Raw genomic sequence first — 24793 nt, forward strand, 5'->3', positions numbered from 1 at the left:
TGTCTCCCAAAGATGTCCACATCCTAATCTCTAGAGCCAGGGAATATGTAACCTTAGAAAGCAAAATATAATATGTTACCTTACAAGGCTACATATACAATCAAGGTTAATGATCAGCTGACTTGAGTTAGGGAGATTGTCCTGGACTGTCCAGGTGGGCCTAATTTAATAATATGAGTTCTTGAGAGTTAAAAAAAGAAGAGGCAAAGGAGCAAGCCAGTGAGATTCAATGTAAGGGACTCAATCTACCATGGTTGGCTTTAAAGGTGGAAGAAGGGGCCAAGAAATGTAAGTGGTCCCTATAGAAAAGGCTTCTCTCCTAGAGCCTCCATAAGGAACACAGCCATGCTGACACCTTGACTAAATTTGCAGTAATTTGCAACAGCAGTAACAAGAAACTAATACACATAGCAAGTGTGAAATAATTTCTTTTTGCTCTTTTTTTTTTTTTTTTTTCTGAGATGGAGTTTCTCTCTTGCTGCCCAGGCTGGAGTGCAATGGCGCAATCTCGGTTCACCAACCTCCGCCTCCTGGGTTCAAGCGATTCTTCTGCCTCAGCCTTGCAAGTAGCTGGAATTACAGGCATGCACCACCACGCCCAACTAATTTTGTATTTTTACTAGAGACGAGCTTTCTCCATGTTGGTCAGGCTGTTCTCAAACTCCTGACCTCAAGTGATCTGCCAGCCTCAGCCTCCCGAAGTGTTGGGATTACAGGCACGAGCCATCATGCCCAGCTATGAAATGCTTTCAATAGTTTTCGGTCCTGTCTACTTGAGGCACCCGAACATTTTCACTCTTTGTCCCACTGGCCCCATGAGTTGATGCTAATTGGCACTGGGCTGAAACTAAGGAGACTGGCTTGCATCTCTGTGGTCCCAGTATTCGGTCCTAGAGGACCATTTGTTGAATGAATGAATGGGTGATGAGTTTATAACATGGAAGAGTAGACACGTGGACTTCTGGCTAGAAAATGATCTTGACAGGACCTCTTTTGAATGGAGACGACCATCATTGGACCTAACAGGAATACAGCGCCGTGGCATTGCTCTCCTTTCTGAAAGACCACATCTTCATCTCAGCTCTGGTTACATCAGGGCTCCCCTACGCTTGAAGGGCCGGTGGGATGGTAGCACAGTGTCATGCTTTATGCACAATCAAGTTAATTTTCCTAAATTCAAACTCTCATAACAGACTTTGATAATTTTCTGTTATATTCACTTTGCAAAGAACATAAAAAAGGGGGAGAAAATCTCTACCTTTTCCCACAGAGGATTAATTTTCCTAAACCAGTAGAGTCATTTGAGTTCCTAATCCACAGAGTGTTTAAGGAAGGGTGGGAAAATATGCAAGATATTATTGCCTTTGCACCAAAGGGAAACCAACTCAGGCTTTCTCAGAAAGAGATGAGAAATGTAGCCTTCTCTTTCCTCTTTACTTTCTTCTCTTTCCCCTCTCCAAGGCATCCTGCCTGGACTTCATAAAACGACTGCTGCAAGAAATGATCACAGAATCAAAACAAACAAAACCACCACCACCAAGAAACCAAGAGGCTTCAATGGCATTTAGCAGTCAGCCATACCCCAAGTTTTGCAAATGAAGAAACACAGGCCCAAATATAACATGAAATTACATTAAAATTCTCAACAAAAGGAAAACAGATGAAAAAGCCAGACTTTCAGGCAAAAGAAACACAAAAGCTTATTCCCCCCGCCAAAACCAAAATTTCTCAATGATTTTAACAACCTGCTCACCCCAAAATAACTTGCAAAAAGCACTAACTATTAGGATAATTTCCACACCTTACTCTGGTATGGGGAAGTGATCAGCAGACCCACAGGAAGACGTTTTAAGACTTTCTCCAAACTATAAGGGGAAAAAATTGATCCCATTTATCTAAACTGATAGAAAATCTGAATTAAATAATATTTTAACAGAAACATGATTTTTATTATTTGCTAGTACTTGGAGTATCTCAAAAAGCTAACTCTGTTTGCAATGGCCTTTCCATGGTCAGCTTAATTATATGAAAAAGTCAATATTCAATTAAGATTTTAATTAATTAAGTTTAAAAAATTATTTCAACTTTTATGCAGGTTTATTATCTAGGTATAATGTGTGAGGTTGAGGTTTGGGGTGAGATCAATCCTGTCACCCCATTACTGAGCAGAGAATTCAATAATTTTTTTCATCCTTTCTACCTTCTTTTCCTCTCCCTTCAATTACGATTTTTAAAAAATTTTTAGTAAAACTGAAGGCAGAAAGAAACTTTCTTAATGCAGAAAATAATTTTTCAAGCTAGGAGACAACAGTCTACTAATGGAAGCACTAGACTGATGCTTCCCAAATGTATGTGACCAAGGGATTTTTATTTATGTATCTATTAATAACTTGTGTATACAAAGAATGCACTCTGGGAAACAGTACAAGAGCCACGTGCCCTTTAAAACACAAGTAAGACAAGGCTGTGCTTTTATCACAAAAATTCTTTGATACTGTTTTTGAAGATCGAATTAATAAGACATGCCAATTGCAAAATATTGGTTAGAAGGAGAAAAATGATAATTTATACATTATATGATTACTACCTAGAACATTCAATAATCAATCACGAACCTAGTAGAATAGTTAAAAAAAAAAAAAAAAAAAAAAAAAAAAACCAAGTTGTCAGTTTACAATATAAACTCAATGAATCAAGATCTTATGTATTCCCAGTCAGAAAATGTAATGGAAAAAAAAAAAAACAAAAAAAAAAAAACCCATGCACAATGGGAAAAAAAGAAAAAACAATTAAACAAAACATTATCAACAAAAAACCCTACATACACAGAAATGTATTCACCTAAAAACAGGTACAAAATCTGTGAAGAAAATAAAAGTTTACTGAGGAGCATAAAAGACAATAAATATGTAAACATTTCATTCTTGGAAGGAGAAATACAAGATGCTTCTTCTTTCTGAATTCACTAATATAAATTCAACAAAAATCACAACAGAAATTTGTTTATGACCTTATAATTCTAAAGTTCAACCAGAGGAAAAAAATGTAAAAATACCACTAGGAAATCTTTGAAAATTAAGAATACCATTGGAAGTTTTCATTACAAATTATTAAAATCAAAGCAAGGCATTAGTAGCACAAAATTTAAAAATAAGAGCAAAGATAGCCTTAAGGGAAGTATTAACAAATTTATCTAAAAGCTTTAGTCAAAAAAAAAAAAAGGAAAAGTAAAAGTCTAATTTAAGACTGAAAAAGCATTTGCAACAAAAATGCAAGGCTGTAAATATATTAGTGCTTACAAATCAGACAGCAAAGGATATTCATAAATAATAATATACACAAATCAATAAAAATCATTTGGAAAAAGTCTAACAACAATAATGCAAATTAAAGTGAAAATTAAGGCATTTTCACCTAGCTAGCTGTTAAAACATTTTAAAAGGGGCAGTGCTTAGTGCTAGTGAGGACTCGGAAAAACAGGGCTCCCCTAATTAGCTGGGGGATGTCTAAGATGGGATAACTATTTTCAAAGGTAATGTAGTAAAGTGCTGAAATGCACAGACCCCTTGGTTTCCTGAGGTCATGGGCCAAGTCCCTTGTGTTCACTGCTGTATCCCTGCCTAACACAAGCAGGTGCTCAGATTTATCTACTGAGGGAGAACACGTGGGGAGATAGGCATTCTGAGGCTGGAAAGTTGGAAACAAAGATACTGTTCTAGGCCATCTGGGCGCCGAATGCTTTCTGGCCCAGGTGCCCTCACTAAGGCTGAATCTGGGTCAATAAACAGGAAGGGCATGCATGTCTGTAACATTTCCTATTACAGGAGTAGACTGTGGGTTTAAATTAGTTTTTCATGGAAATGGAAGCCTGAGGGCAAAGGGCTTTGGTCTGGTGCCCCAGATTTGCCCAGACTGTCTTGTGTACCAGCCACTGTGTGTCCCCACTAGGGTCTCTGAGGGCCAATGGATGCCTAAGACATGCTGCATCTGCTCAGCATGGCCACCTGGCTTCTGGTAAGACAGCCTCCCCTTGTCCAGGTAAATCAGGAGTTTATCATAAAGTGTACTTTCTTCCCACCCATGTATAAACTCATCTGAAGCAATTCAGGGCCCTCATAATCCAAAAAAAACAACATGCACACTTAAAGATTAGTTCTCTATATATGTATGTTTATATATATATGTGTGTGTGTGTATATATATGTGTGTGTATATATATATACGTGTGTGTGCATATAAGTATCCCATATGCTAAAAACAAAATTTTCTCCGAAAAAATGAATAAAAAGCATAGCGATAAACATCAATGCAGCTTGAGTTGGCATACCCCAAATTCCAAAGGAAATGGAAACATTTGATGTTTATATTACATTGAACACTTCCTTGGAAAACAGGGTCTTTTTTTGTTTTTTTGTAAAGCAGAATCTCAGAAGACTTCATTCTTTGATTTTGTTCTCAAATGAAATTTTACTGCTTCAAATCTCTTTTGTATTTACAATTTTCAAACCCCTCTCATTTGTAATCTTAAAGTTATATCCAAATCAAATATTCCACAGGACATTGGGTTGGGAGACAGGAATGGGGGAACTGACTTGTCTCTAAGATTAGAATAATTAATAAGTTAAAAATAAAGAAATAATCTAGGGCAAGGGACTGCACTGATTGTGCGGCTTGGTTTGTTCACAATTTTCTTTAAAACCCAGGCAATGGGTTTTAGATATTGTCTGCCCACTCCCACCTTCCCTTATCTTGCTGTCTTCAACCACACACCTTCACCCCATTCTATTGCACTCTCTGTCCTTAGAGAGGGTGGCACTTGCTTCTCCCCAGAAAAACTCTATTGGCCCAGGAAAAGCAGTTTGTATGTATAAAGGGCAGAGACAAATGAGGAAAAAGGGTGCTTGAAGCCCAGTATAGCTTCCTCAAACTAAATCACACACTGAGAGATGGTAAAGCTGCAACAGAAGATTGCCATTTTTATTTAATATGATGGAAAACCAAAAAAAAAAAGAAAAAAAAGAAAAAAAAAGAAAAAAATTCCCTTTCTAGGCATAGGCTTTTTAAAAAAAAAATTAGATTTCCCTTTGCCGCAGAATTCTACTGCTTTTTGAAACAACCTTTAACCACCTTCAATTTTCAATAATAAGGATTACCATAGAAGGAGAAGAGGGTCCCAATCTGTAGTTGGAATGGGTTTAGAATTTGTGATTCCATACTTTGAACAGTGTCCCAATATGGAGAAGGTGGCAATAATATTGGGGCCTTCACTAAGTATTGAATTCTGTTAATACCTGGACTGCCGAGTCCCTATTCTCACAGGGCTTAAATTCCACTGGGAGTAGGTGGAGAGCCAGAATTAATAGTAGCAATTTGGCATTTGTACAGCCAATTACCATCTTCCTGGTACCTTCTCACACAGCGTTAGATTTAATACTAAAGCCATATTATAGCATTTCTATGCTCAGACATTGTCTTGCACAAGGTTGAGCTCTTCAATGGCACAGCCAGCCTGATGGCCTGGCCACACACTCCCTTCTCAGCCCACTAGCCAGCAAGGAAGGGAGAGAGAGAGTAAGATCCAGGGTTCTGTCTGTTCTCATCAATGCCTGTTTCTGGTCCTAAGTGTGGCTTTAAAATCTACACTCCTCTATGATTTTGAGAGGCATACAGTTGCTTTTAAAACTGCTAGGCTATTGTTCCCTCTCGCTCTTTTTGAAATAGCAAACCTGAACAATCATTGATCTTATTTCTTTCATGTTACAAAGAAAAGGGCATTGACTATGATGCTTGTTCTGGAGAAATGGGCTGCCAAATAATCCCAAATCCTGACTTCCCCTGACAGTTACTGTCCTGTATGTAGGGGCTGCCTTTAATTGAGCCAACATCTGGAAAGAATAGAACCTTCAGTGACTGCGTTGGAAAAAGACTGCCTTTTTAAATTCATTGCTGAAGTTCTTCCAGAAACGGCTGAACACAAGCCATCTGTAGACTACAGATGAGGGGACTTCAGGATGCCACATCATTAAGAGCCAACTTTCAAATGCCCGTACAGTGACCCACAATTCAAGTAATCACTACCGTTCTGAAACAGAAAAAGGCAAGAAAATGGAACTGAGCTCTTTCAAAGTGTTCTTTCTGTGATTCAAACATCCACAGGACAAATTCCATTCCTCTTCAGGCCCCCAACCCTGCCCTATATCTCACCTCTAATTGCACCACCAGAACTGTAGGCTCAAGAACATACCTCTTTGGAAAATCTGTCACAACCTTAAAATTAAGAAAAAAAAAATGATACGTCCCTTGGATGCTGTACCAGACGTTGTGTGGGACCCTATGGATGTCAAAATAATTGGGCAAGGCCGCTGCACTAACAGTGCAGTTAACAAGACATGACTGCCAACAATTATTACAAAACAAAAACAAAGTCACCTGTGCCATAACAGAGTTAACTGCAGGGTGCCAAGGGAGGCTGAGTAGGGTGGCTGACAGCCACTGCCCGGGAGGGTGGACAAAGGCAATGATAGAGTTGTTTCTGGAATGAAGATATCACAGAGTGATCAGCTTGTGTGGGGAAGGAATGGGGATGGAAAAGAGGAAGGTGCAGCATGCAGTGTGGCTGGAGTTAGGTGTGTGTCCAAGATAATGGCAGGAGATGCTCAGGACACACCCACTGTGGATGGCTATGAAGGACTCACATGCCACACTATGAAGTGTGGATATTTTCTGAATGCACCAGAAGCCCAATGGAAGATAATAAGGCAGTGACTTGGACAGCTTTGTTTATTTTAAGAATATAACTGTGGAATAGGATCTTGGGAGCCAACACCAAAATATAGATGTTCTCCCTTCCTGAGGCTTCTCTTCTCCATCCATTTCACCAGTGCCTATGAATCTGCAATTTGACAAACTGAAGCTGAACCCCAACCCCTTGAGTCCCAAATCTACGACTAACCACCCACTTGCCTCTCCCCTTCAGGGGCTCACTGACATTCTCAAACTCACACGTCCAAATTGGAAGACTTGTTTCCCCTCTACCATTCATCTCTATCTCAAGAGATGGTCATAGCATCCACTCAGGTGCTCAAATTAGAGACCTGGGATCATCAATCATTCCTGCCATGCCCTCACCACGGCATCCAACCATGGCCCTGTCCAGTCAATATCAACTCTGAAATAAATCTCAAACTTGTTTCCTTCCTTCTCCTCCTAGTCCACTACCTTTGTCTAGGCTGCTGCCTATTTCTCTATCTCAGGGCTTCTCAACTTAGCACTACTGACAGTTGGGGCTGATGGGTACTCGTTGTGGGGGGCAGTATCCCTGGCCTCCCACCTGGTGCCAGTAGCACCTATTCCCATCAGTTGTGACAGCACTGTCTAATGTCTCCTGGAGGACACATTTGGCACCCACTGGGAACCACTGCTGTCACCCTACTTGGCCACTCTTCCTTGCTCAGAACCTGGCATCACACCGACCTCCTCCTCAGTTCCTTGAATCCACCAAGCTCCTTCCTGCCTCAGGGGTTGACGAAGGCCATTCTCTCTGCCAAGTGTGCTCTTTCTTCCACTCTTTTCTTGACTGCCTTCTTCACACACTTGTGATCCCAGCCCCCATGCCGCCTCCTTAGGGAGGGTCTCCCGAATACCTTATCTAAAAGGCAGCAGCACCTCCGCCTAACTTTATTTTCGTCATAGTTTAAAAGTTAGTAATTATTTGATTGTGCATGCTCTTTCTCATCTGTCTGTACCATGACAATGAAAGCATTATTAGGGTCAGGGACTATGTCTGTCTTGCCTCTGTTCCACCCCTAAGGCCTAGCACCATGCCAAACTAAATAAATACTTGTCAACTGGAGAAATGAATGAGTACATGGATGTAAGTCAAATGTATGTCGTACATTCTAGGCACTAAGCACGGCCACAAAAATAGCAAGGTCACAATATGAAAACTTAGCTCAGGAAAATTAGAATGTCACCCAGACAGCCTATATTTCAGCTCTGCGCTCAATAACCAAATGCTTCCTGATCTACATGTATGAAGTAGATAGCAGCACATCAATGGATGAGCAGAATCACTGATTTAAGAGGAAGAGTAGCTCATCGACTCTGCTGGAAAGAAGTGCAGCAAGACCTCATGAATACTTTAGAAGTCTCCTTGTAACTGAACCGAATTTGTGTGTCTGGGTGTGTGGGTGTACATGCATGTCAGAGTTGGGCAGAACAGATACAGGACTGAGTCTTAATTTCACAGCCCCCACAGAGACCACAACCCATCTTCTTTTCCTTCCTTCTTTAATGATATTCTGAAGGGTTGCCTCTTTCATGCAGAGGACTGAGCTACCTACCACATCTTCCTTTCTCTGGTATAATAAAAGCAGCGGACACAGGACCAGACAGTAAAGAGAACTTGCCAGAAAATACAGTGTGCCATTTGGGAGAACTGGATTCCCATAGAGGAAAATAACTTTCAAAATTGTCATCCTCCTACCTAATGCTTTCTTTACCAGATGTTTTTAAGCTATTGGGAAGATTATTATCGAGTTGTGACTCTTTCTGTGACAGTCTACAGAATTGCCAGTTAGGTTTTAAAATGTGTTCTTCTCCTAACTTGACAATCCAAGATATGTCACCACTGTCAAGTGAATCCCATTTTTTACTGCCAATTTTGAGTTTTGTACTCAAGCATAATTTTTGAAATGATCACTTTAGTCATCTTCTCATTTCCAGTGTTCTGCACAGTACCCAAGGGATTTTTTTTGTTTTTCATTTTAAAATCACTGTACTTTCTAGAAAAAGTTATTCTTGAGGCTTCACAGTTCAGATTCTGTGTTCAGAAGTGAGATACACTTTGATGAAAAAAGTGGCTTTTGAACCACTGAATCGGGAAAAAAAATTTTAAATTGTTAAATTCTATTCGTTTGTTCCCATTCCAAAGCTGTCTGAATTTATCTTATGGCCCCCTGCTACTACTGCAGATAATTGAGAATCACTGTTTTAATGTCATAGGAAGCACTGCCTTCCAGACACCAGAGTGTTCAGACAATAATGCAGTGGGTAGAGTCTTACAGATCCTGAAGAAAGGCAGCTGGGATTAAAATCCCAGACTTATTCTGCCACATACTTGCTTTATGCCCTGGAGCAGTTAGTAAACCTCTCTGTACCTCAGTTTTCTCATCTGTAAAATGGTAACAATAGGATCACCTCCTAGGGTTGTTATGACAATTAAATAAATTTTCCAAAGTGCTTGGAATGATAGCTGGCATACACTAAGCACTTATGTTCACTCTCATTATTAGCATTGCTTTTAAAATTGCTTTTGATTGATAATAATTAGGCTTTAATTCACTGAATCAGTAGGCTTCTGGCTAAAATAAACTCAATATATTTGATAAATAAAATTCTTCCATCAGCCAATGATTCTAACTTTATAAAACAGCAAAAACTCTGAATAAGCAAATGGTATATTCCCCATGACTGTTGAGATCTAAGACTACAACTTATATTACACTGCTGTCATCTTTTCCTGAATTCAGAACAGACAATTTTGGAATTTTAAGTTTTTAATGTTCTCTCGCAACTTCTTAAGAGCCACCTTTAAAAAATCTCTTTTATGTGCTCAGGCGAAGGAGGGAAGGTAGTGAGTGATGAAAGTGGATGAGCTATAGGCCTTAGGGAAAGTGAGTCTGCTGGCCAGATCAGAACCCGGTTGGCTGAGCTGTGCGGGGAAGCGAGTGAACGCCTGTTAATATTAGGCCTTTTAATTGAAAAACAAAAGCATTGTTGTGCCCTCAGAACAGGAACCACAGTTCAGATGGCCCCATTGGCTGCAGTAACACTGAACACCCCAACCTCCTCGTCGGCCATTCACACCAAACTCAACAACATTGTGGGGATTTTGCCCGTGAAGGAAGCTGTGCAGTAGTTTTGGGTGTAGGATACAATTTCCTATAGTTCATGTTTTAGAGACAGCAATGCGATGTTTATTGGTATTAGGGACCAAAACACAAAGGGTCTACAGTTAATCAGAAGGCTGAAGAAGTATAGCAAACCTGGGTAACTTAACACTTGGAGGCCCCCTCCAAAGCAAATGCTTAAAGAGGTCACTTAAGAACCAAGCATTCAGAGCAACAGGCTAATGAGAGGGTTGGCTCGCTCAGCTGTTTTAATCTGAAGCTGCCAATTCTTTTTGCTTAATTGCCTGTCATGTCCTGCTTACAAGTCATAAACGCAGATTTACAATCACCTGCTTTAGTAATTAGTGAGGAAGAAGACAGAAGCACAAGTGTTTGGAGGGGTGATCTGCCAAGGCAGGGGGTGCATGGTAATGTGATATGATTACACATGCTTCTAAGCGTAATGGAATTATTTAAAAAATTTCCCCTCTCTAAATGGCGCAGCTCACTTCCTTGCTGCTTAATTGTTAAAAACACAACAGCAGTTTACTATTTTTTTTTTTTTTTGAGATGGAGTCTTGCTCTGTTGCCTAGGTTGGAGTGCAGTGGCACCTGTTAACTATTAAGAGCACATTTTTCTCTCTGATTTCAGACACCTGTTGCTGTTGGGAAGCACACAGCAACATGCCCCAGTACTGTCAGTTCACCTCCCATGCCCAGGCTTGACTGCAGCTGCCCCAGGAGACTAAGTAACCCTTCTCCCCAGGAATCCAGTGCTCCATCCCCACGGAACTAATCTGGAAATCAGAGGTTCAGGGATTGCATTCTTGCTAATCAGAATAGTGACTTCACTCATTAGTATTCTACTTTTCCTAGTATTTGCTCACATGTGTTAAACTGTTTGATCCTCACAGCACTATGAGCCAGCTTGGGGAGACATTACTTTTTATGAAGGTTCACAACAACTAGGAAAAATGCCTATGGTTATGAACTAGTATCTGGAAGAGCTGGACTCACATCCACCCTCCTCTTAAAAAGGGTGGTTTGATTTGAACAAGCTGCTCAGCCTTGGCACTAACAATGTTTAGGTAATTCTCTGTTTTAGGGGTCCATCCTCCAAATCCTAAGACGCAGCATCCCTGATCTCTATCTCCTGGAAGCCAGTAGTGCCAGCCCTCACGTTGTAACAACTAAAAATATCTCCAGACATTGCCAAATCTTCCTGGCGGCGGGGGCAAAATTGCTGGTTGAGAACCACTGGGTTAGGGTTTTTTGGATTAAGGTGGATTAGGAATCACACTTAGCATACCAAAGGGTCATTCATCCTAGAGACCAGATTAGCTGCTATTCATGTTAATTGCTACTTAGCACAAATGAGTTTGCTTGTTTTATGGAAGGGGTGGCCTTCCAGAATCTGAAGGAAAAGAATGGTCAAGACAGAGATAACACTCCAGCCCCCTCTTCTCTCCAAAATCCTGAAATGTTATTTGTTCAATTTTTGAATAGGTATTACATTCACATAGTTCAAAATTAAATATGCATAGAAAGATTTATTAATTTATTTTTGAGCCAGAGTCTTGCTCTGTCACCTAGGCTGGAGTGCAGTGGCATGATCTTAGCTCACTGCAACCTCTGCCTCCCAGGCTCAAGTGATTCTCTTGCCTTAGCCTCTTGAATAGCTGGGATTACAGGCATGCGTCACCGTGCCCAGCAAATTTTTGTGTTTTTAGTAGAGATGGGGTTTCACCATGTTGGCCAGGCTGGTCTCGAATCCAGTCTCCCAAAGTGCTAGGATTACAGGTGTGAGCCAACGTGCCACCATAGAAAGGTTTACACAGAGAAGTTTTCTACCAACTAAGGACCCTACTACCCGCTTCTCCCTGGAAACAGCCAATGTTACCAGCTGCCAGAAACATTTTTCAAAAGATCTTGTATTTAAAAAAATACTTCCTCTTAGATCAAAGTGTTTCTGAGCCATTAACTTACTCACATTGAAAACAACAATAAAAGGCATCTTTCCCTGTAATGTGATCAGGGTCAGGTACTATTTCCTCCTACCTCACTGCTGCCTGCCTCCACTGATAGGAAACTATCTCAGACAATGGAATGAAGAAACAACCAAGGTCTTAAAAAATAAAACAAAGTGAAAAACCTGGGGCATTTGGGTCAAGGATTCTGTGGGTGTCCTGATCTAGTCAGTTTCCCACTAGAGCCTTCTGAGTGCTGTCAGCATGTGTGCCTGTCATGGTGAAAATCAGCTAAAAAGACTCCACACACTGTAGGCGAGGCATCGGTGCCACAGGCAGGTGGCCTTTGTCCCCACAGCAGCCTGTGGTAATCAAAACCAGAATCTTCCAGTGGAGGCCTATTGTGGGCAGGCCTAGGAAGCAGGGAGAAGCAGAAGAGAAAGGGGTGAGGGGCATGAAACCACAGCCTTGGGGTGAAGAGGTGAAACAGGAAGAAAAGCAGTTGGCAGTGCATGTTTCCCAAGACAGTCAAGGCCCAGGTGGCTGGGAAACACTGATCCAGTGCAATGGACAAATCACAACATGGGACATCATGCAACAGGAGCTTCTAATCAGCTTCCTGAAAAAGAACTTCAAGGTAACCTGACATATGTTATTGAGCCACCCTGACATCTGTTTGTTTTGGAGAGGTGGGGCTGGGTCATTTCTTCATATATAAAACTGACAAAACTTGAATCTCTAGCATCAGTATTTCACTTACATTTAAACCATCCTCTTTCAAGTAAACTCAAACCCTGCCTACTGCTTCCTTTTAAGTCTCTTGCATTTTTAAACAACAAACAAACAAAACCCCAAAATAACGCAATACTCTTTCCCAAACTTCCCTAGTTCCATCAACAGCAGAAAACTTCTGGTGGTCATACTGATTGGAAATGTAATTTTCTTTTCAAAAATATTCCCCACATCTTTTCCTACTCAACTTTGCACCCAACTTTGTTGCTCAACTAACACAAAAGCCTTCCTGTGTCATCTCCCCAACCCTGTGCAACTTGCACTCTGCCACTGGCTTTGCACAAGTCTTTCATTTGTCACAACCCTCTATCACAATGTCACAGCACATCACCGCCTGACAACTGCACTCCTCAGCATGGCGGCCATCAGCCACATGTGCTTATTTAAATTTAAATTTAACTAAAATTAAGATAAAAAGTACAGTTCCTCAGACACGCTGGCCACATTTCAAATGCCCAAGAGCCACACATAGCTTGTGGCTACTGCATTGGTGCAAATTATAGAACATTTCCATCATTGCAGGACGTTCCACTGGACAACAACAGCCTAGAACATAAAATCCAAATGCCTCAAACCAGCACCCAATGGCTAGCTGTCATTTACAACCAGCCCATGCTTGCCTACTACTTCCCCTAGTAGTAGTGCCACTTAGTTTGTCCAGGCCAGCCTCTCCTGTAATGCCAACAAACCATGCTCCTCCTCGATTTTGTGCTTGTGCTCATAGGACTCCTTGCCATCAAGACAGACAAGCAGGTAAATCAGAATGCACAGTCACTTAAAAAGTGGAATTTTCGGCCAGGCGCAGTGGCTCATGCCTGTAATCCCTGTACTTTTGGAGGCCAAGGCAGGTGGGTTGCCTGAGTTCAGGAGTTCAAGACTAGCCTGGGCAACATGGTGAAACCCTGTCTCTACTAAAATACCAAAAATTAGCCAGGCGTGGTGGTGTGCGCCTGTAGTTCCAGCTCCTCAGGAAGCTGAGGCAGGAGAATCACTTGAACCTGGAAGGCAGAGGTTGCAGTGAGCCAAGATCACACCACTGTATTCCAGCCTGGGCGACAGAGTAAGACTTCATTAAAAAATAAAAATAAAAATAAAAAAATAACTCACTTATCTTGGCACTTAACACCAATTTGGGTCAAGATTTAATGTTTTCACATGGGTCCATCTTTTGTCTCCCAAATAAATTGTAAGGTCATGGGAGGCAGAGACAAGTTCTTACATTTCTTTTGCATCTTCGTTTTTCCTTCTCACTTTTTTATACCAACAGGGAGGTCACAGGTTGTAAACTGGCCACTGCCTAGGGGCCAGATAGGGTCCATAGGTGAGATGTTTTGTCCAGAGTATATTTTTAAAAACCTTTGAATTAGTTGCTGTCATTTAAAAATGGCAGGTTCACATCAAAAATTTATCTCTGTTTTCTTGAAAAAAAAAATCAGAGTATCGGGCAACCCTGGGCAAGCATTCATGCATAGCTCTGTTGGCTGGAGCTGAGTACCTGCTGCCCCTTTTAAGGAAGGAGTGGATTCTCCTGTTTACAATGGTTCCCTCATTTTTTTCACTACCTTCTTAGCTGCCTGGCCCCAGTAGACTTCTGCATTTATAACTCTTGTGGAAGGCACTCAATAAATTAACTGATAATGGAAATATTCCACTCTGTAAATACAGCCAGGCCACTTTGAATGCCTAAGTGAGCAACATGTTTGTTTTATGCAGCTAAAATCAAACTTCTTATTTTAGCCATTAGCAGGAGACATTATTAACCTCACGGACCAATGTTAGCTGTTCTTCCTGGGCTTGCCAAGAGCTGAGAATGGATTAGGAAATGGTCAACTGCAAGACAATAGACAGCCAGCCTCAATAATCACATGCAAATAGCTGAGACACAGAGTATACAGTTGTCCCATGAACACTGAGTGTTCCCTAATAACATGGAAATCATAGCACTCATGACGATGAATGTTGCTGGCAGCTGCCCAGTAAATCTGGGGCTGGATACAGAAAGCCTAAACCTGCAGCTTCATTTTACCAACATTGGTCTCTTCCCTTTTGAACTTCTCATTATAGACTACTGTGTTCTAAAATTGTTTTCACGTCTTGCCTCTCCCACTCCACTGTAAGTTACTTATAAAGTTACTCCTGTGGCATGTTTCTTATTCCACGCATAGAGGATCAGGAGCCTTAACCTGGGATCCATGGACTGGCTTCAGTCAAGGCAAAAACACAATGGGTCATCAAAGTTCCTTATTAAATCGGTGCATACATTATGGTCAGGGCTTTGGGACTGGGAGAACTTTAACTTAAGGTATTTGTAAAGGGATAAGATGCATGGTGGCCTCAACAACACTCATGTAGTCTGTTTACTATCATTTACAGTTTTTGGTTATTTGCATTTGCAAAGCACTGCTTTTATGCTTTCATTAAGGTCATGGGTGAAAATGTTAAGCTACCCAGGATTAACTCACGCATCATCCTGGTAGAGACTGAGTGAATAGGGAGCAAAATTGCCAGCTCTCGAAACCATTAGTCCAACCAGATACAAGCAAACTAAACATAATATTTAACCCATACTACCTTGTCTGAAAGGAGACTAGCAAATCTTTTAGATTGCTTTAAATCAAGATTCATTAAATTTAAACATACTCTTTATGAGTAATTTAATGACTTTCTCAAAGTAGGAAATGCAGTTAGTTTGACATAAACTACATCTTTTTTTTTTAAATTGCATTTTAGGTTTTGGGTACATGTGAAGAACATTGCAAGATTGTTGCATAGGTACACACATGGCAGTGTGATTTGCTGCCTTCCTCCCCATCATAAACTACATCTTTATGAACTTCTCCACATTTGTAAAAGATATGTTTCTTCTCTAAATGTGTATAAACCATATGTTTAATAATAATGCTCAAGTTATCCTGGAGAACAATGACTCATAATCTGGTTTCCAGAATGTACTCTTCCTCATTTTTGAAAATAGGAATAATATTTGTTTATGTCCTGTTTTCTGGCAATTTTCCCATTCTCAAATTTGTTCAAAGCTCACATTCAGAGGTTTCCCTAGTCCAGCTTAAAGTTCTTTCATCTGGACCTAGAGATAAACACATTTGCAATAGCTCATGTGCCTCTTATTATTACCTCTCCTAACTCTGAGATAAATACATTTGCAATAGCTAACTCCTAAGTCTACTATTAACACCTTCTCCAGTTTGAAGATCAGAGAATTAAACTGAATAATTCAGCTGAGCTTTTACCTATCAATAAAGAACACTTTCTCTAAGTGATTCCTTCTTCTTGCTATGCCTATCAGTACCATATTTATTGAAAGCTGAAGTTCTAAGTGCTGTGCTGGTCTTCTTGGTGCTTTTTAAGAAAGGCTACGTACCTTCTCTTCTACTGCTTATGCCTTTTAAAACCAGAAATCATTAAAAAGATCCTGATATTATTACACGTAAAAAATTTGTTCATTAAAAAAAAATTTGGTCCCCTTAGGTTTCCTGTGTCTTTCCTTATTTCTCAGATTTATCTGCTACCATAGAGTTTGATTTTTAGTTTTTACAACCTACAAAACATTGCCAAATTAAATATCCTACTAGAGGCATTAATCATAGAATTACTTATACTAATTATTGAAAACCTGGTCCACTAAATACATTCTTGGGTATACTTAACAGACTCCAGGATGTCATGGTCACGTTTTTTTCTATAACTTTCACAGCCACAAAGGATCTCCTGTGAGTCAGAACTCAGTCAAGAATTTCAGTGGATCTTGATGCTGACTGAGAATATTGCCTGAAACTGATCTGAAGTAGTAACAGGCTAGCAATTTAATTATCTCTATGTTGGACTCATGCTTGAATTAATGTACACAGAATCTTGAGTAAACGAGACAGAATTTGTTTTTTCACCTGTGTCTAAAAAGAAATAATAGCGTATTGTTGCCTTTGGCCAGATGTACAAATTTTATAAAATATACCACGACACTTCTGAGCTCTTGAGTCTTTACCCAACTCTCTTCCAAGCACACCATCACTTTGGATGACAACCTCCTGGTTTATATTTCAAGGTTCGGCTGAGTGGAAAAAACCAGATAAAAAAGATGTACCAGGAAAAGGGGCATACTCTCCCACATGAAAATGGAACAGAAAATACATCATGCTAGTTCCATGACCTGAATAAGTGGTCAGAGCACATAACTCATGTACTTTATGACTAAATGTCTTACAGGCTATCCATCAAAGTATAAAAGGAAAAGGGAAAAATTAAGAAATAACAAACCTTCAATACACAAACCCCCTACTCTTCAGAGGGCAAAAGAGCAAGAACATTGAAAAGCTAAAATGTATAGTCAATTTATAATCAGGAATAGAGGTGCTTGGGAACATATTTTACCAAGTAATGTGTTTGAACATTAGCTTGGTAGCTGGGAGCCAAGAATTTATCAAAGTCAAATAGTGGTAAGTTAAGATACACCAGGAAGTCTGCAAAAAGAGTTTTTATGAAATGGGCTGAAGACATAAAATCTGAGCAGCTTAGAAAAGGCAGAGAAGAGGAGCATCTCACATTTTAAAAATTCTTAAATACAAAGATAGGAAATGTTTCAAATGTTGGTGGAAAGTGGTGAATCATTAAAGGGTTTATATATTATACACAGAACATCGCATGCCCTCAGGAGCCGCCTTCTTAGGAATAAGAAAGGTCTGCAAACAACTATCTTCACTCAATATTCTATATTATGGTAACGTGAAGTGACCCCCAGAGATGCTCAGGACCTAATCCTGGGGATGTGTGAATATGTCACCTTATAAGGCAAAAATGAATTCAAGTTGTAGAGGAAATTAACAATGCTAATCAGCTGACCTTTTAAATAAAGAATATTCATTCTTAATATTTTTCCATGTTGCTGTGAGCCTAGCAGGGCTCAGTGCAATCACACAGGCCCTTTAAAGTATCAGAGTGATACAGTCTGGGAAAGAGTCCACCGGCCATTGCTGGCTTTGAAGATGGCAGAGAGCCATGACATGAGGCATGCAGGGAGCCTCTAGAAGCCGGAAAAGACAAGGAAGTGGACTCCTCCCTGGAGCATCCAGGAAGGAATGCAGCTCTGCAGATATGTGGCTCTCAGCCCAGGGAAACCTATGTCAGGCTTCTGACCTACTGAACTATAAGATAATGCATGCATGTTGTTTAAGTCACTAAATTTCCAGTGATTAATTATAGCAGCAACTGGAAACTAAGATAGTAACTTAAAATTGTTTTGGAGAAAGAAAGGCCTTTGATAATAGTCACATTCCAGGCAGCAAAACAGTGTTCCTCTTTCTGTGTTGAAGAAAATAAAATGCACACTCACCTTTTTATAGGTTTTTTCTTCATTTTGTTTTCCGGGTGCTGCCTCTCCATTTTCAGCAGCGGACGACATCTAAAGAGAAACACACTGCCATTTGAACTTGAATGCTACTCTGAAATAAAATATATGAATAATATTGCTAACCAAAGGATCTATTTTAGTTAAGTATGTTTTTGCTATTGCTATTGCTGTTGCTTCTAAGAAAGGAAGAAAGAAAAATTTCAGAACACTAAAAAAGAAATCTGCATTCCTCAATCTTTTAAAACTAAATCTAAAACATTTTCGTAATATACTTTATTCCATATGCTCTATGAAAGCAAGTGGATGTGTATAAGTTTCTTTCTACAAAGCCTTTTTTTTTTTTTTCTGAGAGAGAGAGTTTTACTTCGTCACCCAGGCTGGAATTGGAATGCAGTGCTGTGATCAGGGCTCACTGCAGCCTCAAACTCTTAGGCTCAAGCAATCCTCCCACCTCAGCCTCTTGAGTAACTGAGATTATAGGCATGAACCACTGTGCCCAGGCTATGTAGCCATTTTTTTTTTTTTTTTTGAGACAGAGTCTGTGTCACCCAGGCTGGAATGCAGTGGCGCAATCTTGGCTCACTGCAACCTCTATCTCCTGGGTTCAAGCGATTCTTCTGCCTCAGCCTCCTGAGTAGCTGGGATTACAGGCATGTGCCACCATGCCCAGATAATTCTTGTTTTTTAGTAGAGACAGGGTTTCACCATGTTGGTCAGGCTGGCCTTGAACTCCTGACCTCGTGATACGCCCACCTCAGCCTCCCAAAGTGCTGGGATTACAGGCGTGAGCTACCTTGCCTGGCTTTACATAGACTTTTAAAAACTTTTCTTCTGTTTATAAATGCTCACTGTAAAAATATCTGGGAAGTACCAAAAAATGAGTCAGAACAAAAAAATTACTCAATTCTACTACCCTTGGGCAACTTCACTATTCACATTTTGTCTATTTATTTCTACCTTTTATTCTGTGCATTTTCATATGTAAAAACTTATAATATTATCTTATCCAGTATTTTTCACTGAACATTTATGTAATAAACATTTTCCCATTTGATTACAAAAATATAATTGTAAGAATAATTTTTTCTAGTTGCAAGATACACCACTGTGTGTTAATACTTTAGTCAACTCTAATATTGAAGGATAGTTGAGGCAGTTCAAAGAGTTTTACTCCTGCAAATACTACAATAATTATTTTATGCTTATATCTTTATCTAGCATCAATGTTTTCTTGGACTAGATTCATAGAATTGCTAGGGCATAAGAGGATATTAAAAAATGTAAAGCTTTTACTACATATTGGTAACTTTATTTCCAGAAGAATATACTCATTCACACTGCTATCAGCAGCGAGTGGGTGCTTGTTTCATTACACATTTAGTAATGATTGTTATCACCTTAAACAGCTTTGCTAATCTGACAGGAAAAGGAAATCGTTTCCTGGTTTTAATTTGCATCTATGAAAATTACTAGTGAAGGTTAACATTGCTTTCACATCATTTTTAGTTCCTTGTTTTCTTCCTTTGAGTTTTCCATTGTTTTGTCAATTTATCTGTGGAGGTTTTAATGTTTCCATTATTACTTTTTCCCTATTATCGTTATTAATATTAATGATTTGCTTATTGATTTTTATGTTTTAATGTTATTAATTGCTTACCAAGTACATTATTAATATTATTCTGTGTTACTGTGTGCCTTTGGTTTTGTTTTGTTTTGTTTTTGAGATAGGGTCTTGCTCTGTCACTCAGGCTGGAGTACAGTGGTGCAATCACGGCTCACTACAGCCTCAACCTCCCAGGATCAGACAATCCTCCCACCTCAGCCTCCCAAGTAGCTATAACTACAAGCGTACGTCACCATGTCTGTCTAATTTTTTGTAATTATTTTGGTAGAGACAGGGTTTTGCCAAGTTGCCCAGGCTGGTCTCGAATTCTTGAGCTCAAGCAAACCTCCCACCTTGGCCTCCCCAAGTGTTGGGATTATAGGCGTGAGCTACTGTGCCCAGTCTACTTACTGTGTGCCTTTTAACTTGTTTCATAATTATGATATAGAGAAGCTCTATATTTTTACACACTTAAAACTACTGCATATCTTTGTGACTTCTTCTAATGCCTTAAGATAAAATATGTGTTTTCATTGGGAGATCTGATATTCAAATGTGTTTCTCTCTCTTCCTAATAAGATTTTCACATTCAACCTATAATTCATCTGAATTTTTAAAGCCAGTTATGTTACTTCTGTGGTAAACAAGGATAATTTCATAATCAGGGAACCACGATATTTAAGGGTCTTACCTTAAATTGCATGAAGAACATTTAATACATCAAGGAAGCGTAAAACTTCTGACTTTCTTTTAAGCCTTTGAAGCATGCTTTAAATTCTGGGCTTTTAATAAACACAGCATATGCTAAACCTAGGAATTGATCAAACATTTCTCTGCCTTGGAACCAAGTGATTGAGTTTATCCACACTGCCATGAGCTTGATATGACTAATAACCATCCAGAAAAATAAATGCAAGTATCATGGTTAACCAGCCTCACTAGAGCCCACCAATTAAACCACCCTCTCACATAATTTTGCAATTCTATTTTTGTCTACTTAATCAGTCCATATTAGAATAGAATCTTCAAGGACAGATGTTTCACAAACTATTGTTTTTCATGTTGTATCGGCTTAAATTGACTTAAAGAATAATTCATTTTTCGCCGGGCGCGGTGGCTCAAGCCTGTAATCCCAGCACTTTGGGAGGCCGAGGCGGGTGGATCACGAGGTCAAGAGATGGAGACCATCCTGGTCAACATGGTGAAACCCCGTCTCTACTAAAAATACAAAAAAATTAGCTGGGCATGGTGGCGCGTGCCTGTAATCCCAGCTACTCAGGAGGCTGAGGCAGGAGAATTGCCTGAACCCAGGAGACGGAGGTTGCGGTGAGCTGAGATCGCGCCATTGCACTCCAGCCTGGGTAACATGAGCGAAACTCTGTCTCAAAAAAAAAAAAAGAATAATTCATTTTTCTAGTCTCTCCATAATAATATTTTGGTGAGTTTTGAATAAAAATGCCAGAAGAATTAAAATGCTTTATATATAAGGCTCAGGGTAAAATACAGGCCTTCAACTGTTTAACAGAGCCAACAGAATGAAGACCTCCCTAAATTAGAATGCCATTCCAGTAATGTCACTTTTAAGATTTTGCAGCCTTTAAAACCAAAAAACTGCAAGAGTAACTCTGAAGGGTGCTTTAAAAAACCACCTTAATGAAAGGTTAACTAATGGGCATCAATGAAGGACGGAGGATGAGATGGTCTTAAATTATTTTTTATTACTTTGTGAATCACCTCTGACTTGACAGTAGGGAAGAGGAGGAAAAAAAACAGGTAAACTTCTGTTTTTTCTAAAACAATCCCTGGGCTAGGCATGGTGGCTCACGCCTGTAATTCCAGCACTTTGGGAGGCCAAGGCAGGTGAATCAAGAGGTCAGGAGTTCAAGACCAGCCTGACCAACATGGAGAAACCCCTTCTCTACTGAAAATACAAAGATTATCCAGGCGTGGTGGCACACGCTTGTAGTCCCAGCTACTTGGGGGGCTGAGGCAGGAGAACCACTTGAACTTGGGAGGTAGAGTTGCAGTGAGCCGAGATTCCGCCACTGCATTCCAACCTGGGCAACAGAGGAAGACTCCGTCTCAAAAAAAAAAAAAAAAATCCTGTTAAGCAGCACAAAACATATAATAATGACAAATGAAGGCCATGAACTATCATCTGAATTCAAGGGTGGTTTGGTTGGTTGTTTTTCCTGCAGAGTGATGTTTAACAAAGGTCACATAAACCTATTAACCAGGGACACTGAAGTCAGAGAGGCCATGTAGCAGGAACAAATAAGATGCCTGGGGATGTACTGGGAAACTGCAAAGGGCTATTACAATGGTCACAGTGATGACTACTGTTTCTTCCTAGAGTTGTTATGCTTCTGCACCACATCATCTGTAGCTAACCTAATGAAGCCAGGGTAAGTACGAATTAAAAACATTGTTTTAAAAAACATTATATAACCAGGCGGGGCATGGTAGCTTACACCTATAATCACAGCACTTTGGGAAGCTGGAATGGGATGATTGCTTGAGGCCAGTAGTATGAGACCAGAGGGGGAAAAACAGTGAGGGCCGGGCGTGATGGCTCACGCCTGTAATCCCACCACTTTGGGAGGCCGAGGCGGGTGGATCACGAGGTCAAGAGATCGAGACCATCCTGGTCAACACGGTGAAACCCCGTCTCTACTAAAAATACAAAAAATTAGCTGGGCATGGTGGCGCGTGCCTATAATCCCAGCTACTCAGGAGGCTGAGGTAGGAGAATTGCCTGAACCCAGGAGGCGGAGGTTGCGGTGGGCCAAGATCGCGCCATTGCACTCCAGCCTGGGTAACAAGAGCGAAACTCCGCCTCAAAAAAAAAAAAAAAAAAAAAAAAAAAAAGAAAAAGAAAAACAGTGAGACCCCATCTCTATAAAAAATAAAAAATTAGCCAGGTACAATGCTTGCACCTGTAGTCCCAGCTATATAAGAGGCTGAGGCAGAAGGATTGCTTGAGCCCAGGAGTTTGAGGCTGCAGTGAGCCATGATCACACCACTGCACTCCAGCCTGGGCAGCAGAGGAAGACTCTGTCTCAAAAAGAAAAACAAAAGCAAATACTATGTCATTTTAGATAAGGGACTTGAGTATATTTTCGTATCCACAGGTCCTGGAATCAATCACCTGCAGATACCAAGGGCTGACTATATCGAGTTTCCTTTTAGGTGATACAGATGTTTTGGAATTGCATAGAGGTAATGGCTGTGTAACATTATAAATGTACTAAATTGTACTAAAAATGAACGCTGAATTGTTCATTTAAAAATGGCTAATTTTATGGTATATGAATTTCACCTGGGAGACACAGTAAGACCTCGTCTCTAAAAATATTTTTTGAAGTTATAATCATATGTATTTTCCATGTACACATAAAAGGAAGGAGGAAAGGCATTCTTAGAAGTTCTGGTGGTTATCTACAGATGGGATTATGAGAGCTTTAGGTTTTCCTTTTTATATTTTGCTAGATTCTCCAAATATTCTACAGTGAGCACTGCTACACTTAAAAATGAGGAAAACACTATTTAAAAATTTAACCACACATAGTAGTTAGTAAGAGAGACCATATCTTGTTTTATTTATTTTTTAACACTTCTGGCACACCAAAATTCATAAAATTTCTTGTTGCTGTTTGCTTGATATTTGTTTCAAATTTGTTGTCAAAATTAAAGGTTATGACCTAGATATAATGTTTTAGAACATTTGTAAATAAATTTATAATAGGGGCTCTATGCTGATTTTATCAGAATTAATTAAAAATATAGACTGTATTTCCTTACCTTTGTAAATGAAATGGCAAGTCATCTGTTGTTGGTAGTGATGGGTGGCGTACTCATTGCTGAGACCGTTTTCTTTCCCAGGTTTCTGTTAAAATAGAAATTTCTGGTCATTATTTATTCATATACCTAGCACATCTCCCAAAAAAGATCAGAAGTAGCTAGAGGGATACACACAATATAAGCAGTTAAAATTAAAACAAAGGAAGGAATGTGGATGAGGGAAAATAAATGTGGGGAACAAGATGATTCCATCAGCAAGGGCTATGCATAGAACATAAGCCACAGAGCCTGGTATGGGTGTTAATAAACTATACAGTCTACAACTTGACTCTGAGATTCCTGGTTGCCAGAGGAAAGGAAAACATGATCAGTTACCAGATGCACAATGAGCAAAAGATAAAAGCTGAAATAAACCACAGATATATGGAGATTCAAGCTGGAGTGGAAATTTCTCCCATGGATCTTCATAGAGGACACACCATGTGACATGTGGACAATTTTTCAATATTAGCCCCATGATAAATCACCTGTGATTTCCATAAGGATTGATTAGATGACACAACTTCAAAGAACAGTTCAAAAAAACCTCTTGTGCTATAATTATGTTTTATATAGAAGAGATACTAGCTAATTGTAATCAATTTTAAAATGTAGAGAGGAATGAAATAAAAGTGAATTAGGCAGAGCTTGGTGGCTTCTGCCTGTAGTCCTAGCACTCTGGGAGGCCAAGGTAGGAGGGTTGCTAGAGGCTAGGAATTCGAGACCAGCCTGGGCAACATAGTGAGACTCTTGTCTCTTAAAAAAAAAAAAAAAAAAAAAAAAAGAATTAGGTCTTCCTCTTATCTCTCCCACCCCGAGATAACCAATATGAACAGTCTGTCTGTCGTACAGCCTTTAAAAATCCTCCATATACTTTTTCACACACATATTTATTTCTGCAACTTGCTCTTATCAATATATTCAGTTTTTCAAATCTATTTATCTACCTCATTTAAAAATAACTGCATATATTCACAAGACAGACATAATCATTGTTTACCAATCACTCCTCTGTGGATGAACAATCAGACTGTTTTCCAGATTTAGCTATCTTTACCAGAGCAGGAATAAACAGCCTTATTCAAACATCTTCAATGTTCTAGTACTTTTATTTTTGTGGGAAAGAATCCTAGAAGTGGAATAACTGTGGGGCCAAACATGATAAGCATGTTAACTATTTGAATGACTATTGCTACATTTCTTTCCATGCAAAAGCTGAAGCACTCAGCCCAACTGTGCATGAGAGTGCCTGCTTATTGACACACTGATCAGCAGTGGGTTTTGCCATCTTTAAAAGTATTTGCTCACGTGATGGGCATCTCAGTGGTTTTAATTCGCC

General features: G+C 39.7%; 1 protein-coding gene across 5 annotated transcripts in view; it reads right to left on the bottom strand.

Annotated features, from left to right (window-relative positions):
• The window catches only part of PIP5K1B (phosphatidylinositol-4-phosphate 5-kinase type 1 beta), a 344249-nt gene that overhangs the window by 199964 nt on the left and 119492 nt on the right, over positions 1-24793 (bottom strand). For all 5 annotated transcript variants that reach the window (XM_032290962.1, XM_032290961.1, XM_032290960.1 and 2 more), the window contains 2 exons: positions 23416-23500; positions 17994-18062 (listed from right to left, as the gene is read on the bottom strand). In XM_032290962.1, the coding sequence (XP_032146853.1) occupies positions 17994-18062 (69 nt within the window). In that variant the 5' untranslated portion in view covers positions 23416-23500. The remainder of the gene's footprint in view (positions 1-17993; positions 18063-23415; positions 23501-24793) is intronic.

The sequence above is a fragment of the Sapajus apella genome, unplaced genomic scaffold (assembly GCF_009761245.1).
Source record: "Sapajus apella isolate SASKATOON/1434 unplaced genomic scaffold, GSC_monkey_1.0 scaffold24, whole genome shotgun sequence".
NCBI lineage: Eukaryota > Metazoa > Chordata > Mammalia > Primates > Cebidae > Sapajus > Sapajus apella.